This window comes from Dendrobates tinctorius, unplaced genomic scaffold (assembly GCF_039654945.1).
Source record: "Dendrobates tinctorius isolate UK_male_01 unplaced genomic scaffold, ASM3965494v1 ptg000250l, whole genome shotgun sequence".
NCBI lineage: Eukaryota > Metazoa > Chordata > Amphibia > Anura > Dendrobatidae > Dendrobates > Dendrobates tinctorius.
This window is the reverse complement of record NW_027361917.1, coordinates 26,633,208-26,647,417: the sequence shown is the minus strand read 5'-3', so window position 1 is coordinate 26,647,417 and position 14,210 is coordinate 26,633,208. Positions and strand designations below refer to the sequence as shown.

Here is a 14,210-nt window from a genome sequence, read left to right as displayed (position 1 = left end):
TCCTGCGGTTTCAAATCCACAGCATGTCAATTCTTTGTGCGGAATCCGCAGCGGTTTCACACTCTCTATTGTACAGGTGCCAAACCGCAGGCTAATCCGCAGGTCTTTTGACCTGCGGATTTTGCCAAATCCGCAGACCAATCCACAGCGTGTGCACTCACCCTAAGGCTTGACAAAGGACCATGCAGGTCTGAAACATGTTGCCTGGCAGCGAAGCAGATATTTCTTTTCTGCCTTTTTAATTTTTGTGCTGTTGTGTGTGTGCAACCATTTTTTTGTGCCTTTTACACTACTGGATCAATAAAGCATTATTTTTGTAAGAAGATGTAAGTGCTGGTTATTGTTTGGACTGTTGCTATTACTGGAGTATCTTGCCGTGTACCTGGACAGGTGAGCCAATTGCTCTTTTTTACATTTTCTAATATAATGGTCACCTGCCAATAAATAAAGGGGTCCATTTTACAAATGATCTGAGAAATAAAGGTGACCAACATAGGATTCAGCAACTAAAACCACCACGGATTCTTCAAATTTTGGGAATGTGGTGCACTATACAGCACCGGAATTCGCGCCAGTCAGAGATTTTTATATGTTGAAAATACATTTTATTGAATGGAACCTGTCAGGCAATTCACAATGCCCAAATTACAGGCAGCATAAATCAGAGCCTGACTGCACAATTGCAGACAGGTATATTATACTCAGAATCTCTCCAGCACTTCAGAGATAATATACTATGAAAATATGGCTGGAGACCATAGCCGCAGATCAGACAAGACCGGCTCCACCCGGCATTTAAAACAGAGCTTAAAGGGAATCTGTCCGTGGGTTTTTGCTATGTAATCTGAGAGCAGCATGATTCCAGGAATGTGTCACTTGATAGGCTTTGTGCTGCTTTTTCAATAAAATCAGTGTTTTATCAGCAGGAGATTATCACTATAAGACAAAGTGTCTCGTGCCTCCTAGTCAACTGTTCTGTGTAACCACGACCCACTCTCCATGAGTTGCAGCTTTCCGTCAATGTACTGTGTACACAGAAAGCTGCCAATCAGTGGTGTGAGCTCAGCATTCTTAGCACTGCTGATAGATCTGTAGCTGAAAAAACAGTCATTCTATCAAAATGACTGCATGCAGACCAGTAAGTGACATATGACTAGACAAAGGGTCTCTGACCCTACTTCACGCTGCTCTTCATGCTTGCATTCCAAAAATCCGGTGACAGACTTCCTTTAATAATGTAATATGAATTAGTGAGACGACACCATTAAAATCAGCACTGCAAGTAATTTACTATCTGGCCAACAAAACTAAGGAAATAATAATCACCTACAAGCTTCATAAAACAATACACGTTTATTAATATATGCTGTTCAAGGGAGAACACAGCTCCGTAGATGATAATCATTCTACTTGTTCATTTGCTTGGGAATACCTCAGAAGATGTAGATGTTGAATCAGAGAATCCATTTTCAGAAAGGCTTTTGTTACCATTTATGTCACCACCGGCACTAAAAATAAATATTAATTGATATTATTAATCTTTACAAACACTGTTATGATTTACTTTTGTTATTTGTGATGGATGGGTGGACTGACTCCGTGCCTTATGATTTTGTATAATCCATGACTGGTAGGTCTGAAAATGTATTGGGCTGTTAGAAGCTGTAAGAGAATGGTCAGCTATAATATACTGAGCCGCCATGATGAATCAGGCAGCCATCTTGTGAAAGTTAGGATACAAACTTAACTTTTATAATAGAACTAATAAAATGTACTTTGGGAAAGTAAATGGAAGAAGCAAAATGAGATCATGTCTGCTAGCAGACGAGCACAAAGGAAAATTGGATCAATGGGGAATAGGGTTAACAAATACATGGACAATGTATCTATACATGATAGTGTTGGTAGAGAACAGAATCATTAAAATGTCAAATGCATGAATTTATGGGTTTAGTCTGAAAGTATTGATAAGATTAATAACATAAGCTAGAGAGAATATTGAATTCTATGAGTTTTAGTGTTTGGGGAAACGTTAATTAATGTCTTTGTATTATGTCATTATATTCTTTGTTCTAAAACACGTTTCTCTCTGCAATATGATGTAACCGTATACACCCATTGCCGCAAGATGCAGCTTTCTTTGTTCAGATCATGTATAAGAAGCCCCTGTTACTGTTGCTCTGGGCCATTCCACCGCCATTATGCCGCTGTGCCACACCATGGCCAGGGCAAGGAGCCTTTTCATCGCCAGACTTCACAGCGAATCTCTGCCCGTCTGAATTCCTGTTTTTGTGCCCACATGCTTCAACTTCACTGACTATCTGTCCTATTCTGCCGTGTATCTCTTAATAAACTTCGACCTCAGCTTGATAAGAAGATCATCTGCATTTTTGTCCGGCTCTTCCAGCTCTCAGTAAGAACTTTCTCTTACAAGAAGCCCTGTCCCCTTTCAATAATTTGACCTAGAGCTGCGGAAGGCATTGATAAGTCATAAAAATTATTGTGCAAAGATGGCAACCGCTAATTTCTAACTTTTTACACCAGAACACTGGTGTACTACTGTAAAAAGGACAATTTGCCCACGTTTCCTCTTGAAAGTATGTGTATTAATGTGATGTGATATGCAACATGTTAAATAATGTGTTATTATTGATAGGTTGTGTTCTGCTCAACAGTGGAGAGAACTAGGGTTAATGATTTGAACTAGACAAGCGTTGGAGGGGCTCAAGTCAAGGGACAGAGGGAGTTTCCTGTCAGTAGTCAGATGGGGCCCAACGTGCATCAGAAGCAGACCTATGGTCTGACTAGCGAGCAGGTGTCCCTGAAGGAACGGGAGATCGAGGCAACAGATAGTGAGATCCAGAGAGGAGACGAAGAAAAGTGATAGACGAAGTGAGTACCGTAATTTTTGGACTATAAGATGCACTTTTTTCCTCCCAAAATGTGGAGGAAAATGAGGGGTTCATCTTATAGTCCGGATGTACCATCTCTCGCTGTGGTGGGGAGGTGGAGGAGCGGTTTCGGCGGAGCAGCGGGTCACAGAGGCAGGAGCCAGCGGCTCCGGCTAACTCCTGTGCCCGCTGCTACACTGTGTTCCAAATTATTATGCAAATGATATTTTTCTATGATTTTCCTAAATAGTCGGTACAAATGACAGTCAGTCTAATAAAGGTCATCACCGGTTAGAGTATACATCAAATTTTATTGAAGAAACCTCCCAATGATAACAGTATAATCTCCAAAATGAAAAAAAACTCAAATTGCACTGTTCCAAATTATTATGCACAGTAGAATTTCTAAACATTTGATCTGTTTTAAAGAACTGAAAATGTTCATTTGTGGAATTTGCAGCATTAGGAGGTCACATTCACTGAACAAAAAAGCTATTTAACTCCAAAACATCCTAACAGGCCAAGTTACATGCTATCATAGGAACCCTTCTGTGACATCACCTTCACAATTCTTGCATCCATTGAACTTGGGAGTTTTTGGAGAGTTTCTGCTTGGATTTCATTGCATGAAGTCGGAATAGCCTCCCAGAGTTGCTGTTTTGATGTGAACTGCCTCCCTCATAGATCTTTTGCTTGATGATACTCCAAAGGTTCTCTACAGGGTTGAGGTCAGGGGAAGATGGTGGCCACACCATGAGTTTATCTCCTTTTATGCCTATAGCAGTCAATGACTCAGAGGTATTCTTTGCAGCATGAGATGGTGCATTGTCATGCATGAAAAGGATTTTGCTCCTGAAGGCACATTTCTACTTTTTATACCATGGAAGACAGCTGTCAGTCAGAAACTCTATATACAGTACTTTGCAGAGGTCATTTTCACACCTTCAGGAACCTTAACCCCTTCACCCCCAAGGGTGGTTTGCACGTTCATGACCGGGCCAATTTTTACAATTCTGACCACTGTACCTTTATGAGGTCATAACTCTCGAACGCTTCCATGGATCCCGTTGATTCTGACATTGTTTTCTCGTGACATATTGTACTTCATGTTAGTGGTAAAATTTCATTCAAATAACTTGCGTTTATTTGTGAGAAAAACGGAAATTTGGCGAAAATTTTGAAAATTTCGCAATTTTCCAACTTTGAATTTTTATGCCCTTAAATCACAGAGATACGGCACACAAAAAACTTGATAACTAACATTTCCCACATGTTTACTTTACATCAGCACAATTTTGGAACCAAAATTTTTTTTTGTTAGGAAGTTATAAGGGTTAAAAGTTGACCAGCGATTTCTCATTTTTACAACACCATTTTATTTTTAGGACCACATCACATTTGAAGCCACTTTGAGGGGTCTATATGATAGAAAATACACAAAAGTGACACCATTCTAAAAACTGCACCCCTTAAGGTGCTCAAAACCACATTCAAGAAGTTTATTAACCCTTTAGGTGCGTCACAGGAATTTTTTTGAATATTTAAAAAAAAATGAACATCTAACTTTTTTTCATAAAAAAAATACTTCAGGTTCAATTTTTTTTATTTTACCAAGGGTAACAGGAGAAATTGAACTGCAAAAGTTATTGTGCAATTTGTCCTGAGTACGCAGATACCTGATATGTGGGGGGGAACGACTGTTTCGGCGCATGGCAGAGCTCAGAATGGAAGGAGCGCCGTTTGACTTTTTCAATGCAAAATTGGCTGGAATTCAGATTGGACGCCATGTCACGTTTGGAGAGTCCCTGATGTACCTAAACAGTGGAAACCCCCTACAAGTGACCCCATTTTGGAAACTAGACCCCCCAAGGAACTTATCTAGATATGTGGTGAGAACTTTGAACCCACAAGGGCTTTACAGAAGTTTATAACGTACAGCGGTACAATTAAAAAATCATATTTTTTTCACAAAAATGATCTTTTCACCCCAATTTTTATTTTCCCAAGGGTAACAGGACCCTAAAAGTTATTGTGCAATTTGTCCTGAGTACGCTGATACCCCACATGTGGGGGTAAACCACTATTTGGGCGCATGGCAGAGCGCGGAAGGGAAGCAGCGCCATTTGACGTTTTTGGCTGGAATTGAGATCGGACACCATGTCGCGTTTGGAAAACCCCTGATGTACCAAAACAGTGGAAACCCCCCACAAATGACACCATTTTGGAAACTAGACCCCCTAAGGAACTTATCTAGATGTGTGGTGAGAACTTTGAACCCCCATGGGCTTCACAGAAGTTTATAACATAAAGCCATACAATTAAAAAATCATATTTTTTCAACAAAAATGATCTTTTCACCCTCAATTCTTATTTTTCCAAGGGTAACAGGACCCTAAAAGTTATTGTGCAATTTGTCCTGAGTACGCTGATACCCCACATGTGGGGGTAAACCACTATTTGGGCGCATGGCAGAGCTCGGAAGGGAAGCAGCGCCATTTGACGTTTTTGGCTGGAATTGAGATCGGACACCATGTCGCGTTTGGAAAACCCCTGATGTACCAAAACAGTGGAAACCCCCCACAAATGACACCATTTTGGAAACTAGACACCCTAAGGAACTTATCTAGATGTGTGGTGAGAACTTTGAACCCCCATGGGCTTCACAGAAGTTTATAACATAAAGCCATACAATTAAAAAATCATATTTTTTCCACAAAAATGATCTTTTCACCCTCAATTCTTATTTTTCCAAGGGTAACAGGACCCTAAAAGTTATTGTGCAATTTGTCCTGAGTACGCTGATACCCCACATGTGGGGGTAAACCACTATTTGGGGGCATGGCAGAGCTCGGAAGGGAAGCAGCGCCATTTGACGTTTTTGGCTGGAATTGAGATCGGACACCATGTCGCGTTTGGAAAACTCCTGATGTACCAAAACAGTGGAACCCCCCACAAATGACACCATTTTGGAAACTAGACCCCCTAAGGAACTTATCTAGATGTGTGGTGAGCACTTTGACCCCCCCGTGCTTCACAGAAGTTTACAACGTCCGGGCGTGAAAATAAAAAATTCGTATTTTTTCCACAAACATGATCTTTTAGTCACCATTTTTTTATTTTTCCAAGGGTACCAGGAGAAATTGGACCCCAAAAGTTGTTGTCCAATTTGTCCTGAGTATGCTGATACCCCATATGTGGGAGAAAACTACTGTATGGGCACACGTCGGGGCTCGGAAGGGAAGTAGTGACGTTTTGGAATGCAGACTTTGATGGAATGGTCTGCGGGTGTCATATTGCCTTTGGAGAGCCCCTAATGTACCTAAACAGTGGAAACCCCCCACAAATGACACCATTTTGTAAACTAGACCCCCCAAGGAACTTATCTAGATGTGTGGTGAGCACTTTGACCCCCCCAGTGCTTCACAGAAGTTTACAACGCCCGGGCGTGAAAATAAAAAATTCGTATTTTTTCCACAAACATGATCTTTTAGTCACCATTTTTTTATTTTCCCAAGGGTACCAGGATAAATTGGACCCCAAAAGTTGTTTTCCAATTTGTCCTGAGTACGCTGCTACCCCATATGTGGGAGAAAACTACTGTATGGGCACACGTCAGGGCTCGGAAGGGAAGTAGTGACGTTTTGGAATGCAGACTTTGATGGAATGGTCTGCGGGTGTCATGTTGCCTTTGGAGAGCCCCTAATGTACCTAAACAGTGGAAACCCCCCACAAATGACACCATTTTGTAAACTAGACCCCCCAAGGAACTTATCTAGATGTGTGGTGAGCACTTTGACCCCCCCAGTGCTTCACAGAAGTTTACAACGCCCGGGCGTGAAAATAAAAAATTCGTATTTTTTCCACAAACATGATCTTTTAGTCACCATTTTTTTATTTTCCCAAGGGTACCAGGATAAATTGGACCCCAAAAGTTGTTTTCCAATTTGTCCTGAGTACGCTGCTACCCCATATGTGGGAGAAAACTACTGTATGGACACACGTCGGGGCTCGGAAGGGAAGCAGTGACGTTTTGGAATGCAGACTTTGATGGAATGGTCTGCGGGTGTCATGTGCGTTTGGAGAGCCCCTGATGTACCTAAACTATTGAAACTCCCCACAAGTGACCCCATTTTGGACACTAGACCCCCCACGGAACTTATCTAGATGTGTGGTGAGCACTTTGAACCCCCAAGTGCTTCACAGAAGTTTATAACACTCGGACGTGAAAATAAAAAAATCATTTTTTTTCCACAAAAATGATATTTTTGCCCCCAATTTTTTATTTTCCTAAGGGTAACAGGAGAAATTGGACCCCAAAAATTGTTTTGCAATTTGTCCTGAGTAGGCTGATACCCTACATGTGGGGGTAAAACACTGTTTGGGCGCATAGCAGAGCTTGGAAGGGAAGGAGCACCATTTGACTTTTTCAACTCAGAATTGGCTGGAATTGAGATCAGACGCCATGTTGCATTTGGAGAGCCCCTGATGTGCCCAAACAGTGGAAACCCCCAATTCTAACTCCAACCCGAACCCCAACACGCCCCTAACCCTAGCCCTAACCCTAGCCCTAACCCTAGCCCTAACCCTAGCCCTAGCCCTAACCCTAGCCCTAACCCTAACCCTAGCCCTAACCCTAACCCTAACCCTAACCTAACCCTACCCCAACACACCCCTAGCCCTAACCCTAGCCCTAACCCTAATGGAAAAATGGAAATAAATACATTTTTTTAATTTTATTATTTTTCCCTAACTAAAGGGGTGATAACGGGGGGTTTGATTTACTATTTATGGCGGTTTTTATGTTTGGCGGCTGTCGCACGCTAAAAGACGCTTTTTATTGTAAAAATAGTTTTTGCATCACCACATATTGAGAGCTATAATTTTTCCGGATTTTGACCCACAGAGTCATGTGAGGTCTTATTTTTTGCGGGACGAGTTGACGTTTTTATTGGTACCATTTTCGGGCACGTGAAATTTTTTGATCGCTTTTTATTCCGATTTTTGGGACGCAGAATGAACAAAAACCAGCGTTTCATGAATTTCTTTTGGGGGGGGTGCGTTTACACCGTTCCGCGTGCGGTAAAATTGATAAAGCGGTTTTATTCTTCGGGTCAGTACGGTTACAGCGATACCTCATTTAGGTCGTTTTTTTATGTTTTTGTCGGTTTTATGCAATGAAAACTATTTTATATAAAAAATAATTATTTTTGCATCGCTTTATTCTGCGAGTTATAACTTTTTTATTTTTTTGCTGATGATGCTGTGTGGCGGCTTGTTTTTTGCGGGATAAGATGACGTTTTCAGCGGTACCATGGATATTTATATGCGTCTTTTTGATCGCGCGTTATTGCACTTTTTGTTTGGCGGTATGATAATAAATCATTATTTTTTGCTTCGCTTTTTTATTTTTATTTTTTAAGGGGTTTGCTAAAGGGGTTAACTAATGGGACAGTTTTATAGGGCAGGTCGTTACGGACGCGGCGATACCTAATATGTGTACATTTATTGTTTTTTTTTTTTATTATTTTAAAAAAATGAATTTATTGGGGAATATTTTTTTTTTTTTTTACTAATTTATTTGGCGATTTTTTTAAATTTATTTTTACACTTTTTTTTAATTTTTTTTTACTTTATTACATAGTCCCAGGTGGGACATCACTGTCCTGTGACAGATCGCTGATCTGTCACATCACAGATCACTGTGACAGATCAGCAATCTGTCACAGGCAGTGCACAAGGCTTCCTCATGCCTGCGCTTTGCAGGCACTGAGGAAGCCAGCTTCCCCAGGCCCCCGAAGGCCCCCGTCGCCATCTTGGATTCGGGGGCCTGGAGGATAGGAGCCCCCCGCAGCAGCGCTGCACATTGCGCTGCCGTGGGGGGCTCAGGGAAGCACGGAGGGAGCCCCCTCCCTGCCGATGCTTCCCTTTAACTCCCGGTACACCGCGATCGCGTTTGATCGCGGTGTGCAAGGGGTTAACGTGTCGGGGGCGGTCCGTGACCGCCCCTGACACATTGTGCCGGGTGTCAGCTGTGATAATCAGCTGACACCCGGCCGCGATCAGCGGCGCTCACCACGTGGGCGCCGCTGATCGCGGTAGACGTACTATCCCGTCCCCGGTCATACGGGCCCGGGTACCGTGGACGGGATAGTACGTCTCAAGTCAGGAAGGGGTTAAAGGGCCCCATCAGCTGTTTCCCCATGATTCCGGCCATAAAAACATGACTCCTCCTCCTCCTTGCTGAAGTCGCAGCCTTGTTGGGACATAGTGGCCATCCACCAGCCATCCATCTTGACCATCCAGGGTTGCTCGACACTCATCAGTAAAGAAGACTGTATGAAAAATAGTCTTCATGTATGTCTGGACCCACTGCTACAAATTCTGCTTGTGAACACTTTTTAGGGGTGGCCGAATAGTAGGTTTATGCACCACAGCAAGCCTTTGAAGGATCCTACACCATGTGGTTCGAGGGACTCCAGAGGCACCAGCAGCTTTAAATATCTGTTTGCTGGTTTGTAATGGCTTTTTAGCAGCTGCTCTCTTAATCCGATGAACTTGCCTGGCAGAAACCTTCCTCATTCTGCCTTTATCAGCACAAACATGTCTGTGCTCAGAATCAACCACAAATCTCTTAACAGTACGATGGTCACGTTTACATTTTTGGGAAATATCTAATGTTTTCATCTCTTGACCAAGGCATTGCACTATTTGATGCTTTTCAGCAGCAGAGAGGTCCTTTTTCTTTCCTAAATTCCTTGAAACCTGTGCCCTGTTTAATAATGTCCAGGTCCAGATGAATTACACCCCAGAGTACTGAAGGAGATAGCAGACGAAATTTTTGAACCCCTCTCTATAATCTTTGAAAATTCTTGGAGAACAGGAGAAGTCTCAGAAGACTGGAGAAGAGCAAATGTTGTTCCTATCTTCAAAAAGGGGAAGAAGGTGGACCCAGGCAACTATAGGCCGGTGAGTCTGACTTCTATACCAGGAAAGATCTTTGAACAAATTATTAAACAACATGTATGTAAGGACCTGGATAAGAATGAAGTGATTAAACAGAGTCAGCATGGGTTTGTAACTAATAAGTCATGTCAGACTAACTTAATTTCCTTCTATGACAGAATCACTGATTGGGTGGATCAGGGAAATGCTGTAGATATAGTATATCTTGACTTCAGCAAAGCATTTGACAAATTATCTCACACAATCCTTATTGACAAAATGGCTAAGTATGGAATGGAAAAGGCAACTGTTAGGTGGATTCATAACTGGCTTAGTGATCGGACCCAAAGAGTGGTCGTAAATGGCTGCACATCCAGTTGGAGGAATGTCTCAAGTGGGGTACCACAGGGCTCTGTTCTGGGTCCTGTATTGTTCAACATCTTTATCAACGATTTAGATGAATGAATTGAGGGTGAACTGATTAAATTTGCTGATGACACAAAGCTATGAGGGATAGCTAATACTAGATAAGAGAGAGAGAGGATTCAAAAAGATATAAACTGGAGCAGTGGGCAGCAACTAACAATGTTTTTTTACAGGGAAAAATGCAAAGTACTACATCTGGGCAATAAAAATGAAAAAAGCATATACAGAATGGGAGGAATAGGGCTAAGCAACAGCACATGTGAAAAAGACTTGGGTATACTAATAGATTACAGCCTGAATATGAGTCAGTGTGATGCAGCAGCAAAAAAGGCAAGTGCAATTCTAGGATGTATTAACCCCTTCATGACCAAGCCTATTTTGACCTTAATGACCAGGCAATTTTTCAATTCTGACCAGTGTCCCTTTATGAGGTAATAACTCTGGTACGCTTCAATGCATCCTAGCGATTCTGAGATTGTTTTTTGTGACATATTGGGCTTCATGATAGTGGTAAATTTAGGTCGATAATTTTTGTGTTTATTTGTGAAAAAAATGGAAATTTGGCAAAAATGTTGAATATTTCGCAATTTTCAAATTTTGAATTTTTATTCTGTTAAACCAGAGAGTTATGTGACACAAAATAGTTAATAAATAACATTTCCCACATGTCTACTTTACATCAGCACAATTTTGGAAGCAACATTTTTTTTGTTAGGAAATTATAAGGGTTAAAAGTTGACCAGCGATTTCTCATTTTTACAACAAAATTTACAAAACCATTTTTTTTAGGGACCACCTCACATTTGAAGTAAATTTGAGGGGTCTATATGGCAGAAAATACCCAAAAGTGACACCATTCTAAAAACTGCACCCCTCAAGTTACTCAAAACTACATTCAAGAAGATTATTAACCCTTCAGGTGCTTCACAGGGACAAAAGCAATGTGGAAGGAAAAAATGGACATTTTAATTTTTCCAACAAAAATTTTTTTTTAGCATCAATTTTTTCATTTTGACATGGGCAACAGGATAAAATGGATCCTAAAATTTGTTGGGCAATTTCTCCTGAGTACACCGATACCTCATATGTGGTCATAAACCACTGTTTGGGCGCACGGCAGGGAGTGGAAGAGAAGGAGCACCATTTGACTTTTGAATGGAAAATTAGCTCCAATAGTTAGAGGTTGCCATGTCGTGTTTGGAGAGCCCCTGTGTGCCTAAACAATGGAGTACCCCCACAAGTGACCCCATTTTGGAAACTAGACCACCCAAGGAACTTATCCTGATATGTGTTGAGCACTTTGAACCCCCAAGAGCTTCACAGAAGTTTAACGCCGAGCCGTGAAAATTAAAAAAAAAATTTTTCCTCAAAAAATGATTTTTTAGCCGGCAATTTTTTATTTCACAAGGGTAACAGGAAAAATTGGATCCTAAAAATTCTTGTCCAGTTTGTCCTGAGTACGCTGGTACCACATATGTGGGGAGGAATCACTGTATGGGCACACGTCGGGGCTCGTAAGGGAAGTAGTGACGTTTTGAAATGTCGAATTGATGAATGGTCTGCGGGCGTCATGTTACGTTTGCAGAGCCCCTGATGTGTCTAAACAGTAGAAACCCCCCACAAGTGACCCCATTTTGGAAACTAGACCCCCCAAGGAACTTATCTAGATATGTGGTGAGCACTTTGAACCCCGAAGTGCTTCACAGAAGTTTATAACACCGAGCCGTGAAAATAAAAAAAAACATTTTTATCCTCAAAAATGACCTTTTTGCCCCATTTTTTTATTTTACCAAGGGTAGCAAGAGGAAATGCACCCCAAAAGTTGTTCAAATTGTCCTGAGTATGCTGATACCCCATATGTGGGGATAAAACTTTGTTTGGGTGCATGGTAGAGCTCGGAAGGGAAAGAGCACCGTTTGACTTTTTCAACGCAGAATTGGCTGGAATTGAGATCAGACACCATGTTACGTTTGGAGAGCTCCTGATGTGCCTAAATAGTGGAAACCTCCCACAAGTGACACCATTTTGGAAACTAGACCCCCTAAGGAACTTATCTAGATGTGTGGTGAGCACTTTGAACCCCAAAGTGCTTCACAGAAGTTTATAACACCGAGCCGTGAAAATAAAAAAAAACATTTTTATCCTCAAAAAATGATTTTTTAGCCCGCAATTGTTTATTTTTACAAAGGTAACAGGAGAAATTGGACCCCAAAATTGTTGTCCAGTTTGTCCTGAGTATGCTGGTACCTCATATGTGGGGGAGAACCACTGTTTGGGCACACGTCGGGGCTCGGAAGGAAGTAGTGACATTTTGAAATGCCGACTTGATGGAATGGTCTGCGGGCGTCAAGTTATCTTTGCAGAGCCTCTGATGTGCCTAAACAGTGAAAACCCCCCACAAGTGATATCATTTTGAAAACTAAACCCCCTAAGGAACTTATCTACATAGGTGGTGAGCTCTTTGAACCCCAAAGTGCTTCACAGAAGTTTATGACGCAGAGCCATGAAAATAAAAATCATTTTTTTTTCCACAAATATCATTTTTTAGCCCCCAATTTTTTATTTTCCTAAGGGTATCAGGAGAAATTAGACCCCCAAAGTTGTTGTGCAATTTTTCCTGAGTACCCTGATACCCCATATGTTGGGGTAAACCACTGTTTGAATACATGTCGGGGCCCGGAAGGGAGGGAGCACTGTTTGACTTTTTGGATGCAAAATTGGCTGGAATCAATGGTGGCGCCATGTCGCGTTTGGAGACCCCCGGTGTGCCTAAATAGTGGAAACCCTCTCAATTCTAACTCAACCCTAACCCCAACAAACCCCTAACCCTAATCCCAACCCTAACCCCAACACACCCCAATCCTAATCCCAACCATAACCTTACCCACAAGCCTAACCCTAATCCCAACCCCAACACACCCCTAACCCTAATCTTAACCCTAATTCTAACCCTAACCCTAATTGCAACCCTAACCCTAATTGCAACCCTAACCCTAACCCTGATTGCAACCCTAATTCTAACCCTAACCCTAATTCTAATCCTAACCCTAAAGGAAAAATAAATGTATTTTCTTTATTTTATTATGTGTCCCTAGCTAAGGGGGTGATAAAGGGGGGCTTTATTTACTTTTTTTTTATATTTTGATCGCTGTGATAGTTTATCACAGTGATCAAAGTATACCTGTAAAAATAATGAATGAATCTGCCGACCGGCATATTCGCAGGCACACTGCGCATGCTCCCGCCATTTTGTAAGATGGCGGCGCCCATGGAGAGAAGACGGCGGGACACTGGGAGGTATCGGGACTCATGAGGTACCGGGGGGCTATAGGGGGAGATCGGAAGGCAGGGGGAAGCGGAGGGGGAGCAGATTATTGCAACGGTTGCCGATCACTGCCGTCAGAAGGTGGCGGCGGCACATCGCCGCTGCCAGCCGGGTGGGGGGGGTCGGATCACGATCTCCAGCCATGTCCGATGCTATTGCAGCATCGGCCATGGCTGGATAGTAATATTTCATCAAATTTCACTGCTGAAATATTACTATTGCTCTGATTGGCTGTTCAACTTTTAAAAATTAACTTGACAGGCTCCTCCTAGAAAAATTAAATAAACGCATAGGTGTAGTGTAAAGGCCTGCCTCCATATTTTGCTGAGCACGCTTCCTACTTGTGCACGGCTTTTTTTTTGTTTATAAATAAACCAAGATACTACCTACCTTTAAATTTGTAGACCTAGGCCCAGGAGATTTGGGTTAGGGTCACATCTAAGAAGAGGTTGAGCTAAGAACATCAATTCAGCCTACTCTAGTCTACACAGCAGTTATGTATTTCAAAATGTGTATATTCACTCTTCAACTTCATATGTACCTTAGCAAAGTCAATATGCTGTAGTATTTTTCTACTATACGTACAGAGCTCAGCATATGAGTATACCATCTTTGAAAAGTAAGAT

At 41.8% G+C, this 14,210-nt stretch overlaps 1 protein-coding gene across 3 annotated transcripts in view; it reads right to left on the bottom strand.

The window, feature by feature from the left end:
- Nucleotides 1-14,210, bottom strand: part of LOC141063506 (interferon-induced, double-stranded RNA-activated protein kinase-like) — a 125,360-nt gene that overhangs the window by 76,055 nt on the left and 35,095 nt on the right. For all 3 annotated transcript variants that reach the window (XR_012224890.1, XM_073557586.1, XM_073557587.1), the window contains exon 7: nt 1,433-1,508. Coding sequence is in view for 2 of the 3 variants with exons in the window: in XM_073557586.1 (XP_073413687.1) it covers nt 1,433-1,508 (76 nt within the window). In the remaining variant the exon portion in view is untranslated. The remainder of the gene's footprint in view (nt 1-1,432; nt 1,509-14,210) is intronic.